At 32.0% G+C, this 27307-nt stretch overlaps 1 protein-coding gene across 7 annotated transcripts in view; it reads left to right on the top strand.

The window, feature by feature from the left end:
* The window catches only part of LOC132753743 (disks large homolog 2-like), a 156469-nt gene extending 134635 nt beyond the window's left edge, over window positions 1–21834 (top strand). For 6 of the 7 annotated variants that reach the window (XM_060744256.1, XM_060744257.1, XM_060744258.1 and 3 more), the window contains 11 exons: window positions 451–627; window positions 1266–1338; window positions 1752–1857; window positions 3319–3423; window positions 7422–7445; window positions 11458–11505; window positions 12242–12343; window positions 12959–13131; window positions 15094–15203; window positions 15699–15790; window positions 16480–21834. In XM_060744256.1, the coding sequence (XP_060600239.1) occupies window positions 451–627; window positions 1266–1338; window positions 1752–1857; window positions 3319–3423; window positions 7422–7445; window positions 11458–11505; window positions 12242–12343; window positions 12959–13131; window positions 15094–15203; window positions 15699–15790; window positions 16480–16586 (1117 nt within the window). In that variant the 3' untranslated portion in view covers window positions 16587–21834. The remainder of the gene's footprint in view (window positions 1–450; window positions 628–1265; window positions 1339–1751; window positions 1858–3318; window positions 3424–7421; window positions 7446–11457; window positions 11506–12241; window positions 12344–12958; window positions 13132–15093; window positions 15204–15698; window positions 15791–16479) is intronic. The other variant, XM_060744259.1, reaches the window with a different exon arrangement.
* Window positions 21835–27307: the final 5473 nt, after the last annotated feature.

Below are 27307 nucleotides of genomic sequence, written 5' to 3' on the forward strand. Positions count from 1 at the left end.
AACTTTATTGATGTAATCGTGACAGCTAACCAATTCATGGGTCAGATCCTAGCTATGCCAGAATATCAGTGGTTCTACTTTGATTCCAACCTGTGTCTTACTTATCTATAGCTCAGGCATGTGAGGTCTTTGTCCTTCAGTTCAGCCAAAGAGTAGCCATGTGACAATGGCAAGGTGACTTAAAGCTGAACTCATCCAGATGGTTTGAGAAAGTTTTGAAATGTTAATGCATAAGTAAGAAAAATGTATCAAGTGTTTGTTGAATCTAAAAAATTTAACAATCCAAACCACAGTTTATATGTTTTATGCAAAATATGAGTGATTTAACAATTTTTAGTATCATAACTCTAACCTAATACTAGTAGAATTAGGACTTTTCTGTATATATTAATAATTACAGCAAAATGTAATAAATATAAATAATTGAAATTTAAATATTTTATTTTTCAGAGCATTATTTGACTATGATCCTTCCAAAGACAGCGGTCTTCCTAGCAAAGGTTTAGCATTTTTATACGGCGATATTTTACATGTAACTAATGCCAGTGATGATGAATGGTGGCAAGCTAAGAGAATTCTTCCTAACGGAGAAGAGGAAGGCATGGGGATTATACCCAGCAAAAAACGGTATGTTTCTCCTAATCCCCAATTCCATCCCCCCACTCCCCTTTCCCTTTGGAGCCTCCTATGTCAGGTTTTTAAAAGCCAGAAATATTTAGAGGCGAGCAGTATCGCTTGACCTTTGACCAGTCGGGAATCAACTAAATTTATTTGTTTTGTGACTTATTTTGATGTAAATGCCCAAAAGGTTTGATTATTTATGTTTGGTATAGAAAGTAGAAAGCTGCTGAATTGTAACAGATTTGGTAACAGATTTTTGATAGAATGCCAAATTAAATAACAACATGGGGTTTGTCACCTGTGTATGGCCAGGGCAGTGTAGATTTGATAATTTTGGCTTCTCAGTTGATAATGTTAGTATATATTTATATTGAAGTCCCTAAATACTCTAATGGCCAGCTCCAAACTCCAGTATGGACAAGTCTATTACACAAATTTAGAGGGTTAAAGGCTAGAAGGTTTCATTTGCATTAGTGAAAAAGAATCAAAAGATAAATTTGCAATATGTATACAGGGCTAACAAAGAGAACTGTTGAGTAAATGTGTTGTTTAAAATTGTGTTGGTTACATTAATAGACAAATATTATTGTTGTTTATGACATGTCTTGTTCATTGTATAAAATTGTGTGTTACTGTTTTATTAGGGTTGAAAGAAAAGAGAGAGCCCGAACTAAAGCTGTCAAGTTTACAGGGAAGAGTAATGCTGAAAAAAATAATGTAAGTTTAAAGAATTGATTAACGACATAAGGTGATTTATAAACAAACAAAATTGTCTTTTATAGAAGTTTTTCAATTGACCCAACAGAAGGTTATTTGGTACCATCCCATGCCTGAACTTATGCTCAGATGAATAGTCCTCTGTCACCTAATGTCCACTTTCTTCATTAAACGTCATGCACTGTTAATTTTAATTATCAGTGCCAAAAAATTTGAATTAACCCTAATCTTGCTGGTATGGAAAGTGATAAGTCTTTGCCATCAGTATTATACCAGGCTAGCTTGCACATCCGTACAGTCTTAACAAACTACTGTTGGTAGTACAATATTTTGTAGTTTGATATTGAAATCCCTTTAACTTTGAATGGACTGAATGAATTCTACATTATAAAATGTTTTGATTTGTTTTCTAGCTTACGTTGAATGACCGAAAAAAGAAGAATTTCTCATTTTCACGACGGTTCCCGTTCATGAAGAGCAAGGACCAGAGTGGTAGTGAGGACATCAGTTGTGAAGAACGTATGTATTTTAATAAAACACAATTCAATTGTGAAGTACAAATGTATTTTAATAAAAACACCCTCCAGTTGTGAAGAACAAATGTATTTTAATAAAACACCATTCAGTTGTGAAGAAAGTGTGAATTCTAATAAAGCACCATTCACTATATTAACCTATTTATTGATTCATCATTTTGTTTGGTAATTTTGATAACTGGGAGAGAATTTGAGCTAAGCTAATGAATGATTCAGACACTTATTGGTTAATATGCTTTGTTAGGTTATAGGTAAAAGTAAAACAAATGATTGATTTATATAGTAATTGGGTAATGTGCTACATAAGGTTATAGGTAAAAGTTAAACAAATGATTAATTCACACTATTATTGGTTAATGTACTATGTAAGGTTATAGGTAAAAGTTAAACAAATGATTGATTTATACAGTTATTGGTTAATGTACTACGTAAGGTTATTGGTAAAAGTTAAACAAATGATTGATTTATACAGTTATTGGTTAATGTACTATGTAAGGTTATAGGTAAAAGTTAAACAAATGATTGATTTATACAGTTATTGGTTAATGTACTACGTAAGGTTATTGGTAAAAATTAAACAAATGATTGATTTATACAGTTATTGTACTACATAAGGTTATTGGTAAAAGTTAAACAAATGATTGATTTATACAGTTATTGGTTAATGTACTACGTAAGGTTATTTGTAAAAGTTAAACAAATGATTGATTTATACAGTTATTGGTTAATGTACTACGTAAGGTAATTGGTAAAAGTTAAAGAACAGATTGATTTAAACAGTGAATGGCTTATGTTCTATGTAAGATAATAGGTAAAAGTAAAACTAAGAATAGATTTATACAGTTATTGGTTAAATTTATAGGTAAAATGAAATTAGTGATTGATTTATGAAGTTATTGATAGATTACAGGTAAAAGTTAAACTAGTGATTTATAGAAACATGTACAATATTTGGAATTTTTGTTGGAGATCAATTCTGTTATTATTGTGCAATGAATAATAAATAATTCAATAAGTCCCCATTCATTTGATCATAATAAAACAAAGATGTGCAACTTTGGTGTAGGAGCATTCATTATATGAGCCGTGTCATGACAAAACCAACATAGTGTGTTTGCGACTAGCATGTATCCAGACCAGCCTGTGCATCCAGCAGTCTGATCAGGATCCATGCTGTTTGCTGTCAGTTTCTCCTCTTGTAATAGAGTTGGTAAGCGAACAGCATGGATCCTGATCAGACTGTGCGGATGCACAGGTTGGTCTTGATCCATGCTGGTCGCAAACCCACTATGTGGTTTTGTCGTGACGCGGCTCATATGATCTGAAATTTGCATTTTAATCCTTTCATTTCTATGGGGTTTTTACGAAGAGTGTTAAATTTGATCTAAGAATTTTAATGAAGCTGTAAATATTGATGATGCCGCTTTATTCTTTAATAAAATAGGTACTAAAAAATGGGTGGAGAGGCACGGAGCTTTACAAAGACACGGGCGCAGTATATTGCGTTACTCAACTCGGACAAACAATCATATAATAAGAGATATCGCATGTAATACTCATAATACAGTCTGCGTGCCAGACCTCATAAATATTTCTAAAAAAATCATGTACCCATTGTATGGAACGATTCATGCCTCCAATCTGTTTGCATCGTACTAAAGCAAGACAAATTACGTACATCTGTTTATTGATTCTCCTTTTATATATATAAATATAAATATATATGTATATATGTATGTCTGTACTAAAATATTGAAAGAAATCCATGTGCATGATAATATATATATATATATTGCATCTGTGAAATATATAAATTGATAAATTTCTTCTTTTTTTTATTCATTTGTTGCATTTTAGCGGAAGGTAAAATTCTACTATACCTAATCTTTTTCTATGTATATTTATATAGCTTTAATAGCTAGACTATATGCACAGCTTGTTTTGTACTCAATAGCATAGTATTTCAATAGCATAGCATAGAATAGCATAGCACAGTACTAGCTTTCTCCAAAAACACTTCTCTTTGTAGACTTTAGTCTTTTGTGCTATATAGTTAATATAACTAAATCTTTATAACTAAACTGATATATAGTTAATATAACATATATAACTAAACTGATATATAGTAAATATAATATTTATAACTAACCTGTTTTATAGTTAATATAACATATATTACTAAACTTTTATATAAATAAATAATAACTAATAGTTATAAAATTGATATAGCCTTTTTGATATGAAATATGACATAAAAAGTGTCCATCACTTCTTTTTCTTTTCTATCAGATAATTGAATTCTAACAATGATGGCATAATATTGATTTTAATATTGATTTATTGATGATATTGATCATCTAACTAGTATGAAAAAAATTCATAGAGGTTTTTTAATGCTTGACTCATTAAGAGTTTTATTTATGATCCACGATAACAATTACATTAAAACATGTTTTACTGTATTCGTTAAGGATCGTTACCAAGGTCATCTTTTTTTTTAAACCAAAAGTCTTAAATCTGCTTTTCTTCAAGGGCAATAACTCTCGTAATTGGTTTTTGTCAGAGTTATGGCCCCCTTTTATGCATTTTTAAAGGTTATTTATCCCTTAGCTTGCTTGGGGTAGCACATCCATGCAGTCTGTTCATGGTGTGCTCTGTTTGCTATCCAGTTAGGAGTTACCGGTATTCTGAAATTTTCATAGTTTTGTCCAGATTGAAAGATGGGAAAATCCATTTTGGTTATTTAATGAGGTAGGGGTTAATAAGTGCTTTCCATTAGAATATTCACCCTTACATTGTATTCACCTAATTGTACACTTATTGGTAAAACTTCCAATTGAAGCAGTAATTATTTCTTAAATGAAATGATTTGAAAAAAAAAAATTCTTCCTGTTGGAAAATATTTCCCTCTTTCCGAGTCCTGCAGTCATCAGAATAGCATTGCAGTGTTAAGTCATTTACGGACTGGCAGTATTGATGCAAAATTGATCGTCTTGATAATGGAGTCAAGTACATTGAAATGTTATTGTAAAGAAGAGTGTTACAATAACATGGGGCTGCTGAAACATGCTATTGATCGAGGCTTTTAATTTAATCACTTTTAGATGGAAATATCACTTTTATATGATTCGTCTTGCAAGAGTTTATTTGAAATTTAGAAAGTGGGTGTTTTGAATAGTTGGTGAACAGATATATCTTATAAATGGTGTTAAATCTTTAAAATTTAGTGATGAAAATGACTTTGCTATGCCACCAGGGTATTCTCAGGCCAGCCTACACATCTGTACAGTTTGACAAGACTGTATTGTTGTCTGGTGAAATTTTGCTTTTTAATGTTCAAACAATTAGAGCTAGGTGTGGCCTAGCAGTTAAAAATTTGGATAAGTAATCTCAGTAGGATTGTTGACTGCGTTGGTTCATATCCTTTTAATGGCAAGCTACTCTTCTTGTTCAGTACTGGTTGATTCCAGGAACAGATTCAAAGTGTGTCTATAAGCTTATATCTTCCTACACAATCAAACTTAAATAAATTCGATTTCAACTAAATCCCCTTAAAATAACAATGGACAGTCGAGAAGAACTTTTGATACATGTCCTAGCTAAATGGTTCCTCAGCGTCCAAGCAGCTCTACATAATGTTAGGAACATATTTAGGTTAATGGATTATATATTAAGTTATTTGGTATATTTTGTATGTTTTGCTCATTCTATAGATACAACTCTCAGGTTCGGTCATCAGACAATTATCAAATTTTAAACTACAGCTCAAAATGTACCAGCTCCCCATCTCACAGTACCTTTACTTGCCCATCTGTCTAGGAATGGAATGAGACATCGTCTCAGACATCAAAATTTGACCAAAAATATAGTGCCAGCTAGCTCTAGAGGGTCTTTAAACATAAAACTCAAACCAAACTCCAAATTAAAATGTTTTAATAGGATAAGGTATCGGTTATTTTAAGAGAATTTGTAGCTCTAGACATTGTAGATACTGAGAATCAAGACCTTTCATGACAAGGTGTAATTCAATTTGATTGGATCTATATTGGAAGGCGTGCATGTTTATTACTACTTGATCTTTTATGTCTAGTTAATCTCTCTTTGATGCTATTATCTTGTCTATCTTGTCTATCTGTGGATAACGGGAACTGAACTTACATGCATGTGAGCAGGTAACATTTTAATCCATCTGTCCTGCATATAGGTACAGAATTGTCCATTGGTAGAGTAAGGGATTTTTATGATAAATGCTTAATTTGACCCGTCAGAAGTATTGTGGAGGAGTCTATATTAATGACATCATTCTGACTATATGTCACATGATATGGCTAGCTCTGTGTGACTATGTCACATGATATGATGTCACATGACATTATTCTGGCCAGCTTTGTAGGACTATGTCACATGATATGGCTTGTGCTGTGTGACTATTTCACATGGTATTGTGTCACATGACATCATTCTGGCCAGCTCTGTAGGACTATGTCACATGATATGGCTAGTTCTGTGCGACTTTCTCACATGGTATGATGTCACATGACATCATTCTGGCCAGCTCTGTAGGACTATGTCACATAACATCATTCTAGCTAGCTCTGTATGACTTTGTCACATGGTATAATGTCACATGACATCATTCTAGGTAGCTGTGTTTGACAATGTCACATGGTATGATGTCACATGACTTCAATCTAGCCAGCTCTGTGTGACTGTCACATGGTACGTTGTCATATGACATTATTCTGACTAGCTCTGTGTGACAATGTCACATGGTATGTTGTCATACGACATTATTCTGACTAGCTCTGTGTGACAATGTCACATGGTATGATGTCACATGACATTCTAGCTAGCTCTATGTGACTAAATTCAAGGTATGATGTCACATTACATCATTTTTTAAGCTGTTTCAAAAAGCATAAAAACTCCCAAATTTTCCAAAGATAAATAACTGAAACAAAATAAGTTATGAACAATGTTGTACCGCAGTTGTAAATTTAAAATATGCAAAGGTTCTTTATCATTACTGAAAAATGCCATGCCATTTACAACACTGTTAGTCAGTTAATTTTTGTGGTTCTAGGAAATATTTCACATAATATCAAGAAGGAATATTGTGTGAGTTATGGCCCTTGATTTGTGTCAATTTTTGCTGTAGTTCAGGCACCTGTTATATCTACTATAGCTACTAACGGCTTAAAATGAGTCAAAATAACTCAGGTTTAAACATTTATGTAGATTTTTACTAATATTCTAACTGTATAGTGCATGATTTTGGTATTGTTATAAAATTTGAAATTTAATTTTATGTAAAGTTTGCTCTTTAAATATGTGATATTAAGTAAATAATTTCTAGAAAAAAGTTGTACATGTAGCTCTGCATGTTAAAATTGCATGTTCCATAAAGATGTTTAAAACACAAATTTATTTCGTTAAAATAACATTCAGCTTGAGAAAAAAAATAAAAGCTTGAGAAGTTTTGTTTGTAATTTTATTTTGTTTTATTTGTGTGATGAATAATTTTACGTTTTTCTCTCTTACTTTTAGGTGCTGATAGTGAGTCTAGTTTCAGTAAGTAGTCTCCCCTTCTTTTGTTTTCCCCATTTGGCCATGTCAAATTTCATATTATAATTGTAAAATATAATTATAAAATGTAACTATGACAGAAAGTGGTTGAAAATCATAATTGGAGCACTGGAAAGCTCAGTATTCTTGTCCAAAATTCTGAGATGAGTATTTTTATCAAGGAGTCTGCTTAGTCAGTTGTAAGGCAAGTTCTGGTATATGTGTAACACATGTAATTATTTGAATTAGCCTTGGTGTTAAGTATCAAGGGTTGTTTCCCTTATATCATATTAAGAATTCCTTCCCTTAGTTTTGGAATTCTTTCCATTTCATTTTCTGAGATATCTTCCATTTGATTTTGAAAGGGTTCTTTGGCTTTCCATCTTTTCCTTGAATTGTAATGAGGTTCTTTTATCCCTTTGATTTTTCTTTTTGTATTTTTTATTTTTTACTTCCTGTCTGACAGACTGTGGAACAATTTGGCTATATTTGGCTGTGAAATTGACTGGTAAAGAAAATTGTCTCAGGCAGGTCATGACATACCGTCTATAATGAATCTCGACGTTCGAATTTCTTCTGTTTTTTTTTTTTCAAGAAGGAAAATCTGATACAAAGTCTGGCCCCGTGTTCACAAAGAAAAGATCAGGATCAGGATCAGGTGATCCTGATTTTATTTTCATTGTTTTATAAACATAAAATTGATTGTATTATTCAAGAATTAAATCGTTCATATTCGAATTGTAAATATTTGCTTATTTGCAAAGAAACCAACCTATTTTGGGATAAAATCAACTAATAACTAAACAAATACAAAAATAATTGGATCAAAATGAGGATCAATTTTAGGATCAAGATCAAAATTTGGATCAACTATAAAATGCCCATTTCTTGTAAAAATAACAATAAATGTATTCTAAACTTTCATAAACATGCTATTTTTAGTCCAGTTTATCAATTTAATATTGAATATTTAATCTGTGAGGATAAATAATGGGGAATATTGGAGTTTTTAAATTTGATCCTGATCTTGATCCTGATCCTTCAATCTTTGTGAACACGGGGCCTGAAGTTTGAAATAACATGTCTGATTGTAGAATATCCCACTCCTTGTGAGATGCGATCATGACTTTTATTACTTTCAATTTGCTTTAGGAGAGACAGTTTTACTTAACAACATATATTTTGATGTTGTTTTCTTAAGTTGCATTTTACACGCATACCAAGCATACTTGTCTGTAAGAGGAGTTTAACGATATTATTTGAACATGGTGTCCTTGTCTTTGGAGATATAATGTTATTAGATGCAGGGTTGTCTGTGATGTAACAAAGGGTACAAAGGGTACCATAGTTCTATAATTTATTTCTTTCTTGTCAGGGAAATATCAGTAACATTCTTGTGGGTACTTAGTATTTAATTATATCAGGTCATAGGTCAGTGGAAACCAGGATGTGAAGTGTGTAATACTTGAATTTGGGGAATTGTAGAAGACAAAACTTCCACATTAGACCAGAGTTAATTCTGCTGACATAGGTTGAGATCATATACGAGGGCTGTTCAAAAAGTTTGTGGACTGCGGCTCTACTGTTAACATCTTTTAATTTGCGTATATGATTTTACAAGAGACATATATGAAAATATGTCCTTAATAAACAGTGAAAAAATCAATACAATATGTTTACAAATAAAAATTCTGTGACAGTTACAAATCACAAGGGGTGCACAATCCGGCGCACGCTGATGATGAAACAAAATGACGTTCATGACGTCGCAATATAAATGAAACATTTAACCAACGTCATTGTTTCTGAAAGTACTCTTTTTAGTGTTCAATATCTGCGGATCATATACCAAAACCATTTTTCTGTTTGCGATGATGATCCGAGATATAAAGTGGTCATCTATTCGCTCCATTCTCCGTATAAAGGTCCGAGTGCCGCATACTTTCTGCTCTTTATCGGAATTTTTGAGTAATTTAGACACTAAACGGACAGTGTTATTAAGTTAATTCAATTGTTGATTGATAGTATCAATTTGAAACCGCCCTCGTCCGATCTTTAAACAATATGTTTATCGATGATAAAGAAAATATTTTATCAACTGACAATTATTCTATGCGGTAAATCTACTGAACACCGGCTAGCATTAATTATCAAACGGACCAGGGTAAATACAGGAAATACAAATAATAACTACAAGTATTTAATGTAAATACGCATATATCCTGATGAATGAAATAAAATATTATTTTAATTAAATTAAATTGTTTTGTCAGAATTGAATGCATAGACCCGATGCAGAAATTAAACATGTCGGACATCTCGCAAAACTGTCATAATGCCTGAACTTCTGTAGATCTTTTGCAATTGACGTTGCAAACGTCCAAACAACTTGCCGCTAAAATTATTCGTCGCCCTTTTTGTCTTAGAGCATGTATTTGCCTTATTTAAATCGCTTGCGCGACCTGAAACCAAGAGACTTGCTCGACAACTCATTGTTTTTCGTTAATTTAATCACCTTATAAAAATATAAAGGAGTATACCACATTTATTGGTAAAAATTTCCAAAAGAGCGAATTTCTAGTTTTTAAACGGGGTTTATATTTCCCAACTTACCCGTCTGTCTACTGCTGCCCAAAACCTGTTTGTTCAGCTATTCAACGTCCAAACGACGCCAAAAGTCAGATTTATGTCATTTTAATATTAAAAGATGATTACTTGTATTTAACTTCATAAAACAATCATTTAATTTGTTTCAACATTTGTTTATATTTAAACATTATATGAAAATTTTGGCGTGCGCCGATGTTGCGTTGCCATGGTTATTAAAGTGCACATAACTCGTAAAGGAAATAAAAGTTAACAATAAAAGTAAATTTTACTTTTGAAAATAAAGACACTCTTTCGATTCATATCCACTAAGGGTGTTTTTATGAACCAAGTAAAAAATGACAGCAAAAATCCACGAACTTTTTGAACATACCTCGTATGTGATGTCATCACTATATACGCAATGTATACATTTTGTGTACACTTTCACTGTATAGATAGAAGTTCTGTCAAGTAAGGATAAGGCTATTTTTTTTACCTTTAATTAATACAGGAATTTTCTAAACTTGAATAGGTTGAAGACAAAGCTAAGATTATGGTACATAACATAAAAGATGACAAAAAAGTTTTAAAGTTCACCATGGCCAAGCATGCCTCCCATTTTATCTCCCTTCCCGATGTTCTCCCTCACATCCCCCCTGCATGATTATTTTGTTGTCTTTTTTTTTAATTGGTCTTTTTCTATTCAAAGGAAAGTGAAAAAGAAGTAATTATATCATCAGACTGTTTGCTTAATTAAAATATCACAAGTGTGCTTTGAAATCTAAGAAGGTGAAATAAAGAAACTTTAGCTTTAGATTTTCCATCTACAAAATGAAAAAAGTTTAATTTCTACAGTTGAGTTTGTTGCAATAGATATTGGACCTTTAGGGGTGTTATTGTATATACAATTGAAATATGATAATGTGAGGAAAATAATTCAACCATTTTTCAAATAAAGTGGAAACTGGTTGTAATTTGAACTTTAAAAAATGTTTATCTCCAAAAAGCTTACCCTTAATATGATACAAAAAAGGACTTGTCTTTGCTACTGCTTACAAAATATTTTGTTTGATATTATAGAAATTAATTATTATCAATAAAAAGATTGATCATTATCAAAGTATAGAAATATTGATTATTGTATAGAAATATTGATTATTCTTTAGAAATATTGATTATTATTCTATAGAAATATCAAGTGCATAAGTGAAAATTTCAGGATCATTCCTATATTTAGGATTTTTAGACTGACAAAAGCCATCATTATCTACATAAAACTAATATTTTTTTAAAGAATTTTTTAAATATTGAACTGCTACCCATGTAATTATTTTGTACAAGATATTGATTGTTTAAAATAAAATATTACAAAGGATATTTATAGAAGTGCAAACATTATATTTCATAAAGTTTATTTTTATTTTAACAGGAGGAGATGAACCAATTCTTTCTTATGAAGCAGTGGTTCAACAAGAGCGTAAGTGTTTCATTGTTTGTTTGTTTGATTGATTGATTGATTGATTGATATATTGATTGATATATTGATTGTGTAAACTTACTCCAGATGAGTTAACAAAAATGTTAACACTTAGACTTCTAGGGGTTGCAGAATCTACCCGTGCAACCAATGCAGACCAAGATCAGGTGGCACACATCAGTCTATATCATCAAAATTATGGTCTTTTCTGTTCACTATTCAGTCAGTTTATATTTTGAAATTTTCCCTACAAATTATGAATGGTTTTGTGTAAATTGAAAGATAGATAAGTCCATTTAAGATATTTATTGATGTTTGCTAGAGTAACTGTTGTCATATAGTTATAATTAAAGAGAGAATGAAATCTGATTCATGGGTGTTATTCAAACTTTGAGTGATCTTAAAATCAAGAAGGAAAGAGTGGAAAACATCTGGGCTCACTGATCTTGTATTTTAGTAATTAAATATGAATTTTTTGCAAATGTTTTTTTACATATACAGTAAGAAAAATGTCTTTGGAGATTAAGAAATGCATGATTACTTGCCAATATTCCATCAAATATCTTTCAAAAACCCAGGCGGCTAATATGTTAATAGCTCCATTATTTTATGTTTCATTATAGATCACAATTACATTAATACGATCCCAATTAAGCAAAAATTAGTTTTGAAAATTTGTTTAAGCCCTTCAGCTGCTAATGTTATTTCATTATATGTAAAATGTTTGATTTTTCAGTGAAGTATACACGTCCAGTTATAATTCTTGGTCCACTTAAAGATCGTATTAACGATGACCTCATTGCAGAGTTCCCGGAAAAATTTGGTAGCTGTGTGCCTCGTGAGTATTCATTTAATTAATTTAGTTCTCTTTTGGTCATTGAGTTAGTCCTCTTTAGGTACAATGTTAGCATATTATGTAACATATTATAAAATTTATATCATAATCATGATATCATACAAGCTTTGAAAATGCTGATGATGACGGATACTTTTAGTTCAGAACAAACCACTGAAGGTAGTTCGATGTAATTAGATGCAGACAATGCTTGAGATAATGGTAGAGAATAGCATTGGAGTGAACCTTGCCAGTTTTTAACATTGAAAAATTTAACCAGGCCTTTTCTATTTATTGTTAGGTCAATTGTTCACAAACAGTTTGACAAACAAAACCTTTTTTGAATATATATATACCAGACCAACAAATGGATATATTTTAATTGTCCCACATAGCCAGTGAGCCTATTTGCTTAAAATATTTTTTTAAAAAAAACTGGAAAGGTCTGCTATTCTTCCACCAAGAAGAGCTGAATGTCTCCAAACTATTACAGTTACTGCTTTGTATTTAAAATAATCCAAAAGATATGCAAAACCTAGGAAATTAAATGATTAAAAGTTACAATCTTACAACCTTAAGGAAACTATCATTTGTTTATTGACTATTTTTCTGTCACAGATACAACCCGTGAACCTCGAGATCACGAGCTAGATGGTCGTGACTATCATTTTGTTTCCTCACGTGAACAGATGGAGCGAGACATTCAGAACCATTTGTTTATAGAGGCCGGACAATATAATGAAAACTTATACGGTACCAGTGTGGCTTCAGTGAAAGAAGTTGCAGAAAAGGTAACTATTTCTGATGTAAGGTATTCTAAAGTAGATCTACTTGTACATTAAGATTTTAGACAAATTTTGGCTTGTTTACTTAATTGTGCATGCAGTGATATAAAGAGGCCTGTGTTCACAGTTTTAAGACACCTGTGTTCAAATTCTTGTGAGGACTGTGTTCACAGCCTCAAGAGGTCTGTGTTCACAGCTTTGAAATACCTGTGTTCACAGCTTTGAAATATCTGTGTTAGCTTTTAGAGACCTGTGTTCACACACAGCCTTGAAAGGCTTCTGTTCACTGCCTTGAGAGGCCTGCATTCACTGTCTTTGAGAGGCCTGCATTCAAAGCTTTTTGTAGCCTGAGTTTACAGCTTTGAGAGGCCTGTGTTCACAGTCTTGAGAGGCCTATGTTCATAGTCTAAGAGGCCTGTGTTAACATCCTCAAGAGGCCTGTGTTCACAGCTTTGTGAGGTGTGTTCACAGCCTTGAGAGGCCTGTGTTCACTTCCTTGAGTGATCTATGTGCACAGCCTTGAGCCAGACCTGTGTTCACAGCTTTGAGTATTGCTAGCTTGCATGACTAGCAGCTGCATTGTGAAAGAATTTTATGATTTTAAGCAGCCAATTAAGTTACAATGAACAATTTCAGAGTTAAAACAGGAGAGGTGTAATAAACAAAATTTAAGGTTAGTATACTTGCCGTTCCGAATTGCGAGTATGATTCCCCAAGTGGGTGTTTTAATTATTTAAATAATGTGCTTCTTAATTGTAGTGTTATATGATATTGCCACAATATAATACTAGATGTTGATGATCATATAATGTAACTCACAATAGCTAGGAAAATATTTAAGCAAAAAAAAAATTCTAATTAATTTTATGATTGCAATTCATTGTTAGAGAAAGTGAACTTGTACCATCCCTGCATCAACAATCAAGGAAATAAATGACTTTTAGATCAAAACAGATATTTTTGGCTTCCCTGAACTCTGTAGACGAATACCAAAAAATCAAGAGATCTTAAATGGTTTACCCATCATTGCTTACCATAATTGCGTTTGTACTTTAATGGGATGGGGGGAGACTTCATTAGAAATAAGTGTATTGTGTATTGAATTAAGTCTGTTGAATTATCAGGGAAATTATGGTACAATTATTCTATATGTACTTGAGGAATCCTTAAAGACTTTCTTCAAGGTCTGAATTCAGTTCAAATTGTAATAAGGGCTTGATACAAAAGTATCTGTTTAATTATATATTACAGAGCACTAAGTGCAAGTTGGGTTTGATAGTTGGGTGGGGGGATCCAAGATTTTTGCAAATTAGAACAATTTTTAAATTTCTGAAAACATTTTTTTTGGAGCATCTGAGGTATTTAGTGGGTTGGGTGACGTTTAAGTTCAATTTTATAAATCCTCTATGGGTTTAGCAAAAGAATAACCCTGATAATTTCATATTTTTCATTGGTAGTGGGTTAGGATTGAACAATATGGGAAGCACCTATGAGATGTACTTAATATAGTATTTAACTGGACAATTTCAGAGGAAGATTTGTGTCTTGGTGTTGATTGGTTATCGATAAATTGATGTTAAAAAAGTCTTTGTTTACTGGACTGAAATGTTTTTTTACACATTTTCATGAAAGACTTGTAAATTGGAATCTAGTGGTTATTTATGCTTTCAGGGGAAGCATTGTATATTATCTTTATATTTTCAGGGGAAGCATTGTATATTATCTTTATATTTTCAGGGGAAGCATTGTATATTATCTTTATATTTTCAGGGGAAGCATTGTATATTATCTTTATATTTTCAGGGGAAGCATTGTATGTTATCTTTATATTTTCAGGGGAAGCATTGTATGTTATCTTTATATTTTCAGGGGAAGCATTGTATGTTATCTTTATATTTTCAGGGGAAGCATTGTATGTTATCTTTATATTTTCAGGGGAAGCATTGTATGTTATCTTTATATTTTCAGGGGAAGCATTGTATATTGGATGTGAGTGGAAATGCTATTAAGAGATTACAGGTGGCCAACCTCTATCCCATTGCCATTCTTGTCAAGCCCAAATCTGTAGACTCAATTATGTAAGTGCTGTTTATTATAAAAGGATTGATACATTTTTAAGTAAATAATGTTTTATATAAGAAGCAGGAGTGGTTAAAAGTCAGTGAATTTAAGTGATGATGCAGGATTTTTTGGAAAGTTTACATAACAATTTGAGATTGAAATTGTCATTATTTAAATGCTGTTTAAACTCGAGTGGTTAGTGTTATTAATATTATGATGTTAAACCTAATTGTTGTTGCAACCAACCTGATGGGAGACAAAGTTATGTTCAAAACCAACTTTGAGTGCAAAAATGCTGTAAAAGTAAAATAAAAGGTTTTCTTGTTTATGTCATAATGTCTACATAAATACTTGATGTATGGTCTAAATCCTGACCACATCTCTACAGACATGACGGTTCTGGTAGTTTCTACCCCGGTGAGGCACAAAGTTGTCATTTGTAATCGATATAGTTAACAAAACTCATGGCACAACTCATGGCATGAATATTTACGATTTATCATATTCTATAGGGAGATGAATAAAAGAATAACAGAAGAACAGGCAAGGTTGTCATATGATAGAACAGTGAAGTTGGAACAGGAATTTGGTGAATATTTCACAGGTATGTAGTAATTTTTTGTGAAAAAATAAAGCTTGATCATTATTGGCCAGAGGATGTAATAAAGTCTGTGGCCAAGTGGTTAAGGTAGTTGCCTTTAAACCACTTGCCTATCACTGCTGTATGTTCAAGTCATGCCAGCATCTTTAGATTCTATATGTGAGAAAGCTATCCAGCTAGCTTGCAGAATGTCGGTAGAACCGGGTGCCTGTTTGTGCTTGAAATGATGTACAGAGGCGCACATGAGGTCTTCCTCCACCAGTAAGGTTGGAAAGTTGCCTTTTGACCTATACTGTGTTGGTGTGACATTAAAACCTAACAGGTGCTACAAAAAATTCCATTAGTAAGTTATTTGCCCCACTTAGTAATTGAATCCTAGGGAATAAGGATTCTCTGATTCGGAGATATGTATCCAACTAGCTAATGGAATGTCAGTGGTTTTGCTTTGGTGCGGACTTATGCTGAAAAAAAAATGCCTGGGGCGGCATCTGTGGTCTACCTCCATGGTCTTCCTCCACCAGGAAAGCTTGAAATTCACTGTATTACCAGTGCAGTGTTTGGTTAGAATCAAAGTTAACATGTTAAGATAATCAGATGTTCTATTTGTTTTCTATGGCAACAAATATACCAAGACATAAAACAAATAAACCTTTTTCTTCTTTTGTAACTATGTTATTTATTTTCTATTGCAGCGGTTGTACAGGGTGACACAGCAAATGAAATCTATGCAAAGGCTAAGGAAGTGATTCGGGACCAGTCTGGACCGGTGATCTGGGTACCGGCCAAGGACAAATTGTAAACTTTGTAAAATGCTGTGACCCAATTTGTGTGTTCAATTTCTTATAGAATTTGTCCTGTTTACCTGGAAATTAATATGGATACAGATTTCACGATAGTGTATAATCTAGGGAATTAAAAGCTACTAAAATTTTACGATATGTACCAGTATGTGACTTTTATTAGAAATTCAAATTTACCGTAAACCTATCGAGGTGGGAGAGGTTTGATTTACACTGATAATTACTGTTTTACGTACATTTTCAGTTTTAGTCTGAACTTGAAGGTTAGTTAGTCGACAAGAAATTTGCCAGGATATAATGTAACGGAAACAATGTTTATATATATTGTTTGGTATCGGAAAACTGGTGTCGGAAACAAAAATAATGGACAGAAAGCCATTTATAAACATTTTTAAAGTCATTATAATTTTTTGTAAAAGATGTATGAGGACATTCTTGACTTGATGATTATGTAAGGTATTTACAGAGATGTGTAATTAGGATAAAAAAAGACATTTTAATGATATGATAGGGGAAAAAATGAACAAAAACTGCCTCAACGAACAGTGGCAACTGCTATTCACAAGTGAGAGTGAAAGAGTAAGAAAGAAGAAATGGACTTTTCAAGAGACAGAACAGTTTTACTAACAAAATTGGTGTTTGAGTATCAGTGAATGGACGGACAGACGGGTAATGGTGGAGGTCTGTGTAGAAACAAGTGCTTTCCTTTGATTTTATGAACACTCTTTAAACATGCCATTCATTTTGTGAGTTTTTATAATCGTGATTGGTGGAGTAGGAGTCGTTTTATTCCTTGCCAATCCATCCCTTGTGTAAAGGCGAAGTATCATGTTTGTAGCATAAGACTGTCACTTGTTATAAAAGTCAATCTATTATATACATAATAAAGCCACAGGCGTTGTTTTTTAGGGGTTTTTTTTGCTACTTTTTGCTGTCTGATATTTTTTGCACATGATTATGCGTATGATAAATTAAAGAAGCATTTATTGTTTATTTAGATGAACTTTATAACACACTAACACTTAAAAAAGACACTCTAATTCAATTAATCACAGTTTGAGCAAGTGTTTTGTTGCCTGTGTGCAACAGAAGTTGATGACGAATTCTATTTTTTTCGTCAGCATTTTGTTTATAGATTTTTTTTATGTACATCAATACACTTGTATTTTGTCTGACAAAATCATATTGTTATGTATCATTTTATATCATGAATGTTTTTTAAAATCATATATAATATTATACAAAATAGTGATGTACCATATGCTTACTTGTTGATTAGGGAATACTTTTTCATTTTTTTTGAAAAAAGCAGGAGTTTTGTACCATTACATGTCAGGTAACCTGTAGAAATATTGCAGTGAATGCTTGACTTATCTGTACCAGAGTGATTAAGGTGGTTTCATTTGTTTCAGACCAATTTTTTTTTGTACTCAACATTTACACAAAGATTTTATAGTTTATTGATTTATATATTAATTACTAAGTTCGTTTTTTGTACGAGAAAGTTGGTGTAACCATGGAGAACTATTCCCTGATTAACAATGACCTGGATTATCATATCAGAATGTACATATATAATATTAAAACATGAAATAATGTAAATATTAAATCAATTTTTATCATGTATTCTTAAAAACACAGGATTTCTAGGGAGAATATAGTGCAATGAATTTGTTTTTTCATGTTTTCTTCCTTTTTTTTGCGAACATGAAATCCCCCTTTTTTTCTTGATAGATTGAAAATTTGCTTTAATTCACTTTCACTCATCAAAAAACTTTATTTAGCAAAAGTAGTTACAGATGATGTTGCTCGTGTGGAAGGCTTTTGTAACAGCTATTGGTACAAGTTGTGACCTCTGCAGGAGGCTTATGTAACAGCTTATTGTACAAGTCATCTCCGTGGGAGGAATTTGTAACAGCTATGACCTCCCCAATAGACGGAGCTGCTTATTATACAAGTCATCACTTCAGCAGGGAGGCACTTTAAAAAGGATCAGATACAATATTCCTGCATTGAGGTCACAATGAGTGGTTTTGCATATCTTTATTTTCCTTATGAAGCAGGCATTGCATTTTAATTTTAGCCAGTGTGACTGAATTATGCTGAATGAACATTATTCATGCATGTATGACTCACTCTTCTGTTTCTGTCTCTATAGAAACATAGTTAAAAGCTATATGACAGCTTTATCAGGATGAGAACATGTGTGTAATTTTTGAAGGCCACTTTAAGCTTTCTTGCTCTGAATGGACTGGAACAACTTCACAAATATGAAAGCATTTAAGTAAGTGAAAATAATAATTATAACCTATTTCAGGGCATTAAGATCACATTGAGTCAGTTTGAACAGAGTTGATTGTAATTTTCATGATGTGTAATTTAAATGAATCTCATTTTAACATACAATATTGCATTCTGGCGATCCCAAAAATAAATAAATGTAACTTAACAATAAATTTAACCCACTCAACAGCTTTTGAAGCTGAATATTTTATAATAGGTACAGGGGAAGCTTAGTTTCCTATTTGGTGCATTGTGTATTATCCATTCTGAATTCAAAAGCTAGCACCTGTTTTTCTTTTTGTGCCATATTTTTCAACTACCTAAACTACTGATATGTTAACAACGAGCAACTTCCTCATTTAACTCCAACAGCACTGGTGGGGAAAAATCGTGGCTCATGCCTTCAGAAAGGAGTCATAGCACTCCGACTTGGCGCTGTTCTACTGTATTTTTTCTGTATTTTGATCCAAAGATCTCCTAACAGGAGAATAAACTAGTTTTAATTCCTTAATTTGACAAAATCCATTGAAGAAAATATAAAGTCAATTTAGTTCTCGGACACAATTTTTATAAAGAATTTCTTTTTCAAAAAAACATTTAAAAAATGAACAACAACAAACTATTTGTTGGAAAAATGATTTCTAATTTTACTTTGCCACTATAGTGAATACTTGATGCAAAAATGTTTTGTCGTCTTTGGGTTGAATAGTGATTATTTGGGTAGATATACAACTTGATGGGAATTTTTTTTTTTAACTGGAGATAGCTAAAGGCAGGAAGTACATGTAACTAAATTTTGCTTTGTTTTTAGAATTATATATAATTGAAAAGGTAGCTTTTAATTGTAGCATATATTAGAATTGCACTTATTTGACGCAAGTTATTTATAGCCTTTTCTATCACAGACAATTCTGTACATTTTGTAATCTTGATGCACTAAGCCCCTATATTTTATGTAAATGTTGAATAGTTATATAATCACAGCAGGGGTTTTCTTGCTTTAAAAAAAAATGGCTTCTTTTTTTTCTTCCTTTCCTAACAATTCTACCTGTATTGACTTTATTTATATACGGTTTTTACTTATTATGCCATGTAATATAGATGTATTTTTTTGTTTTATATGTATATATTAGCATAACTTAGCCTAATTGAAGAAATATGTTTTGATCTTTTTTCAGTGGTGGTTACAGGTCTATAATTAAGCATAACAGTAGGTGTTGTTTTTTTTGTGTTAACATGTTTTATGATTCTGTAGCTGCATTCCGACCAGTCAGTTTGCTTAACACGTAATCTGCTGAATAATTTAGATGGACTTGTCCCACTTCCATTTTTGGGACTGTCCATTATCAATTTTAGGGACATCAGTTTGAATATTTAAAGTTTGTCAGCCAACAGTATAGAGCCTGGTCAGACTGCACGGATGCGCAAAGGCTTAACGCTTTCGGTTCCAGCACTTTTAAGGGCTAATTACACGTCTTGTAGTGAAACAGTTTGAAATTTGCAAGAAAATAATATCAATTCTATCTTAAATTTTCTCCTATTAAATAATGAAGTTGTGATGTTTTTTGCACATTGGTCCGAGACTATTTCGGCATCTTTGAAAGTAAAAGTCGGAAAATCAGAATCTAGTATAAATCAGTATCAGAAAGCATTTTTGTTACGAGCCTTTGAAAATAAAACAAAAAAACATTTGTGTTCTTTAAATTTGTAAAGCAATTCTTTTTTGGAAAAAAAAAAGCCATTTGGGGATTATAAAAAAAAACTATTTTCTAAGGTAGGTAACTCTGATATGTATACTTAATTAAGAACCATAATCAATAGTCTCCCTTAGTTAAAGCTGTAGATTTGCATAACAGTAAGCAAACATTTATTTGTTTCGTAATTATGATTATTTTTGTAGATAAAACATTTTGAATTTTTAACCCCTGTTACTTTAATCATGTTAAATGTTTTGAAATGAAATGGTTGTGTTGTTTATATCCTGTTGAAATAACAGGACAGGCTTTTGTAGTTTACACTGCTCAAAATTTTTCAGTTTTCACCGTTTTATTTCTTTAATTTGCATCCATACATTAATATATATACATTGTATATCTATATATCTTATAGCATATTTGACAGGTTTTTATGAGTAGAAAGTGTGAAGTCATCATTGAAGGAAAATGAAAGTACTAAACATTTTTTTCAAATATTTGTATTCGGATCACTTACAAATGTTTTGTAATGGCTACATGTGACCATTTGAGATGTTATCTAAATGATCCTGCTAAAATGTGTAACGCTATATTTTGAATGTCTGAAAAAAGGAAGAGTATGTTTGTATAGGGGAAAAAAGGCTTACCAAATAACATTTTATCTTATCCAGTTTCGTTGCCATTGGAAACATCAGCATTTTTGTTATTATTGACTTTCTGTGTGATACAGTCTTGAATTCTTTTTCATAATTACCATTGTTTTACTTACAATATTTCCATCTGTTTTGTCCAGCGATTTGAACACATTTTTTAAATACCATATTTATCCAGATTGTGACACCCCCCCCCCCACACTCCCATAGTGTGACATTTTCACCTGCTTTAATGGGGGTGGGGGATAATTAATAAAATTGGTGCGCACATTAAGAGAAGTACGGTAAAAGGGTTAAAGGTCATATAATTACATTACAGTGTTACAGTATTCTATTGTATAAGGTTGTATGTTGTTGATGTGTTGGAATATTTGAACATCATTTTAAAATTTGACATTTAAACAAATAAAAAAATGCATTTAATGTATCATATTTGACCATTCTCTGTTTAGCATCTTTTAAAAAGAATGTTTGGCATGTAATACTCGTAACATTTTGTTTTGTTTGCTTTTGAATAAAATCAGTTTGATATTACATCAATAAAAAAAAAACACATTTCAACTTTGGATGTACGTATACAGGGATATTTTATGTTGTGAACATGTTTAGCAACTTTCTCGAATACTGTGTGTTATTAAAAACAAAATATAATAAAAAGAATACTTTCAAATGAACAAACAATAAAGTCACGCTCAAAAAATAGTTTGGATTTATGTAGGGTTATTGATACAAATAAAATAATGGAATGTCATTCACAATTGCATTGTTAACTTTAAAGGTTATGAAATAAAGAAAAGAAAAATACAAGAATAGAGCATTCAGTTGCATCTTTTTATAGAAATGCTGAAATATGATGATACATTTCAAAAGTCTAATTGATGAAGATATTGAAGTGTGAGTTAAATAATGTTTAATAAGACTGGGAACAAAATCAGTTAAAATCAGCTGAACATATTTATTTTCATCAATTACTGCTTTTGTTGACTATAAACAGCAGTAAAGGTGAAATCAACATTGGGTTGTAAATTTACTTTTTAGTCTTTTAAAGGAGGCTTGTTCACACTTTTGAGGATTTTTAGCTCGACTTTTCTATGAAAAGGGGAGCTATCCTACTCGCCCCGGCGTCGGCGTTGGCGTCACACCTTGGTTAAGTTTTTCGTACCACCCCACTTTATTTCAGAAGTATTACAAGTATGGCTTTGAAACTTACCATACTTGTTCACCATCATAACCTCCATCTACAGACAAGAGTACATAACTCTGTCAAGGTTTTTGACAGAATTATGGCCCTTTTTTGACTTAGAAAGTGTATTGAGCTTGGTTAAGTTTTTTGTACCACCTCACTTTATTTCAAAACCATTGGAGGTATTGCTTTGAAACTGACCATACTTGTTTACCATCACGACCTTCATCAACAGACAAGAGGACATAACTCTGTCAAGGTTTTTGACAGAATTATGCCCCTTTTTGACTTAGAAAATACATTGAATATGGGTAAAATCCACTTATTGCCTTAACCCTTTGAGATATTGCTTTGAAACTTTTAATGCTATTTCACATCATTACCCCCATCTGTACGCAAGAGAAGGTAACTCTGTCAAGGATTTGTTTTAAAAATTAAGGCCTTTTATCGACTTAGAATCTTGGTTAAGTTTTTAGTACCAGTCCACTTTTTGACTGAACTGTTTGAGATATTAATTTGAAAGTTGGAATACTTGTTTACAATCATGATTCCCAAACATGTCCAGGAGAAGGTAATTCTGTCAAAGATTTTATTTGAATTATGGCCCTTAACTGTCAATGTTTTGTATTATAGGCAAGCACTAAAAAACTTAAAAAATCTAAAAAAATTCATTCCTATCCACTTGTTCACTTTACCATAAATTATGTCATATAAACATTGCTGTAATATTCAAGGGTATCAAACAACTAGTTCACTTTAAAAATACAGAGATTCTTGTATTGCCTTTTACTGCAAAAACTTTTTTTATTGGCAAGCAATAAAAAAGTCGAGCGCGCTGTCTTACGGACAGCTCTTGTTTTATTTTTCTCGTCAAATATGAATTAGGGATTTTGAGAACTAGAAGACCCATTGTTTGAAATTAAATAACATTATGATTTTTGAAAGACATCTTTAACAATGATTGTCACTTCCCAGAAATTTTGGATTGTTAGCAGTCTATATGTGCAGTCAGACAAGACTTAGTCCTTTGGTTGCTCAGTTTAATTAGTTAAATATAGACACCCTTTGAGCTTATAATTGAGTAAAAGTTAATTAGTAATTAGCAAAATAAGTAATAACACTTCTATAAGACTTGAACTTCATTACCTTCTTTAGTACAATGGAGTTTCATTCAAGAAACAATTATAAATTAAATAAAAATTACTTCAAACTGAATTGTGAACAAGTACCTTTAATATGTGCACATATATTTTTTTTCTGTCTTATTTGTAGAATTTGCTGGGATAAAATGCAGTGCATCTGTGAATAATTCATGTTCAAATGTAAGCATTACTTCCATGATTCATTTGTTAATTTAATCCTTTATATATATGATGAAATGTAGTAGATCTTGATTAGAAAATAAAAAAGCAAATCTTTTTTAATAACTATAAAGTTGTGTTTGTTATTTATTCATAAACCAGACCAACATTCTGCAGTTAATTCCCTTGATGAACTATCTCTAAGTTTTATTACGGGATGTGTTCCTTTTGTACCACACTGTTTGTACGGTCTTAAAAATTGTATAAATTTATGTCCTTATTTTAAAACAAAACAAGAAAAAGCCCTTGAATTTGGTTACTTTCTAAAAAAGAAAAGTGCTAAAATTTGTGTCCCATTTTTAAAAACTAGAGCAAAGTTCTTGAATTTGGTTACTCTTAAAAAGTCTTTTTCTTTAAAAAAAAACAGAAAAGTCCTTGGATCTGGTTACTTTTAAAAATTGCTTAAAGTTGTGTTCATTTCTTTAAAAAAATTGCCTTGAATCTGGTTACTCTTAAAAAAAGTGCTTGAAAATGTGCTTAAATCTGTCTTTAAAAGTGCTGGAAAATTAAAGGATTAGAACACAGTCAATGTAAAAAGTCAATAGTGTTTAACAAACAAATGAGCCCATTTAATAACAGTCAATGAAGAATGTAGCTGTTTGAACCCTTGTTATCCCCCGCCGAAAAGGCGGCGGGGGATATAGTAATAGTCTCCGTCCTTCCGTCCGACATTTTTGTCCGGAGCATATCTCTAAATGTATTTGAGTTATCGATTTGAAACTTCATAGCTGGATAGACCTCATTGAGGAGGAGTGCAGTGCACAAGAATGATAACTACCCTGCATAATTTTTGAGTTATTGCCCTTTGTTATTTTTCAAAATTGATTTTTGTCCAGAGCATAACTCAAAAAGCCTATGAGATATCAACATGAAACTTCATAGGTGCATAGATCTCACTCAGGAGGTGTGCAGTGCTCAAGAATGATAACTCTACCTTTCATAATTTTTGAGTAATTGCCCTTTGTTATTTTTCATACTTAATTTTTCACCTGAGTGGAGCATAACTCAAAAAGTGTTTGAGATATCAACATGAAATGTCATAGGTGGATAGATCTTATTGAGGAGGAATGCTGTGCGCAAGAATGATAACTCTTCCCTATACAATTTTTGAGTTATTGCCCTTTGTTCTTTTTCATGCTACTTTGTCTTGAGCTTATCTCAAAAAGTATTTGAGGTATCAACTTGAAACTTCATAGCTGGATGGATCTCATTGAGGAGGAGTGCAGTGCACAAGAATGATAACTCTACCCTGCATAATTTTTTAGTTATTGCCCTTTGTTATTTTTCAAAATTAATTTTTGTCCAGAGCATAACTCAAAAAGCTTTTGAGATATCAACTTGAAACGTCATAGGTGCATAGATCACACTCAGGTGTGCAGTGCACAAGAATGATAACTCTAAATTTCATAATTTTTGAGTTATTGCCCTTTGTTATTTTTCATACCTAATTTTTCACCCGAGTGGAGCATAACTCAAAAGTGTTTGAGATGTCAACATGAAATGTCATAGGTGGATAGATATTATTGAGGAGGAATGCTGTGCACAAAAATGATAACTCTTCCCTATACAATTTTTGAGTTATTCCTCTTTGTTCTTTTTCATAATATTTTGTCCGGAGCTTATCTCAAAAAGTATTTGAGGTATCAACTTGAAACTTCATAGCTGGATGGATCTCATTGAGGAGGAGTGCAGTGCACAAGAACGATAACTCTACCCTGCATAATTGTTTAGTTATTGCCCTTTGTTATTTTTCAAAATTGATTTTTGTCCAGAGCATAACTCAAAAAGCCTATGAGATATCAACATGAAACTTCATAGGTGCATAGATCTAACTCAGGAGGTGTGCAGTGCACAAGAATGATAACTCTACCTTTTATAATTTTTGAGTTATTGCCCTTTGTTATTTTTCATACTTAATTTTTCAATTCAATTTTTTTTTTTAAAGTATTTGAGGTATCAACTTGAAACTTCATAGGTGGATAGATTTTACTGAGGAGGGATGCAGCACACAAGAATGATAACCTACCCTGCATTATTTTTCAGTTATTGCCCTTTGTTATTTTCAGCCATCAGTATTCACAGGTTTCAAATCTGTAATCACTATAGCCATCAGTTTTCATTACCAAAAGACCTCTTAAAATGGAATTATTCTGCTCTACTACATATACATTCTTCCAATGAGCAAAAACATTCGGCGGGGGATGGCCATGCTGACATGGCTCTTGTTTCTAACTTTGTTCTCCCAGCACTTGCGGGTTTTCTTACCACAGTGACAAATTTACTAGTTATTAGTAAAATGGGGATATATATATCAGCACTAGTGAGGTTATGTATACATATAGGTGTGTTTTCACAAAAGTTCAAAGCTGGGTTTAAATTTCAGGGATTATAAGTCTATTGGACAGTTTAAATTGTTTGTGTGTGTTTGTACTTTTGGTTGTTTGTGGTGATGTAGAGGAGAATCCCAGCCCTCCAAAAAATCAGCGTAATGAGAGTTGGCAGCAGTCTCGTGGGCAATCATCGCTGAATTAATCACATTTAGACTCGCAAGGGCTGTTGTCGGCGGCATCAGCAGTTATCAGACACATGGAACTGGTAGAAAAATGGAGATCTGTAATAGAACCAAGACTCGTAAATTCTAAGACCATCTCCTTTACGGAATACCATGATCTCTGTCTTGTTTAATTTCAATTCCATCCCAGTATCTTGGCAAAATATATCATTAAGTAAATTTACTGCTGTCATATGATAGCAGTTTCTACACTGTTAGCAATGTCTTCCGCAAAATTAACCCTTTCACTGCCATAGGGATGGCATATGCCGTCCCTATTATTTTCGGCGTATTTGCCATATGGATGGCTTTTGCCGTTTCTATAATAATAATTATAATAATAATAATTATAATAAATATATATAGATAAATATACCATCAACAATAATTATAATATACTAAAAGATTTAGAAACATATATAATTATCATTATACCAGGTATGTATGTTAATATACGTACCTGATAATACTAATAACAAATAATAATAATTATATTTATTAATAATATAGTAATTTCTTAGAAAACCTTCTGGCAAATAGGTGATCATTAAATAAATAACCATCTGGCAGCAAAAGGGTAAAGACATAAGTCTTGTATATCGTTAGTTATGAAAATTCCTAGTTTACACAAAAATCTGCTTATTAGTTAAAAGAAAAAAAGATTATGAATTTTGTTGTGCTGCTTTGATCCCAACTGTTTTGTGGAAATCATCAGTAGATAAGTAACAGTATGTAGCACTAATGACAATGAACCACGGATTTATATTAATATAAATAATATGTAATATAAATCCGTGTTTAAACAGAGAAAAAGATAACAACAAAAAGAACAACAAAATAAAATGTTACTCGCAAAATATGCACTTTTACCTGGAAAAAAGGTAAGTAAGTTTATGTAAAAAGCATTGAAGGAAATTATTTAGTGGTGTTCAACTCAAAATTGCACGGAATTATTATACCGGAAAAAAACGGGTCTTAGACATTCAAGCGTTTAT

This window comes from Ruditapes philippinarum, unplaced genomic scaffold, assembly GCF_026571515.1.
Source record: "Ruditapes philippinarum isolate M1 unplaced genomic scaffold, ASM2657151v2 ctg208_1_1_1_1, whole genome shotgun sequence".
Classification (NCBI taxonomy): domain Eukaryota; kingdom Metazoa; phylum Mollusca; class Bivalvia; order Venerida; family Veneridae; genus Ruditapes; species Ruditapes philippinarum.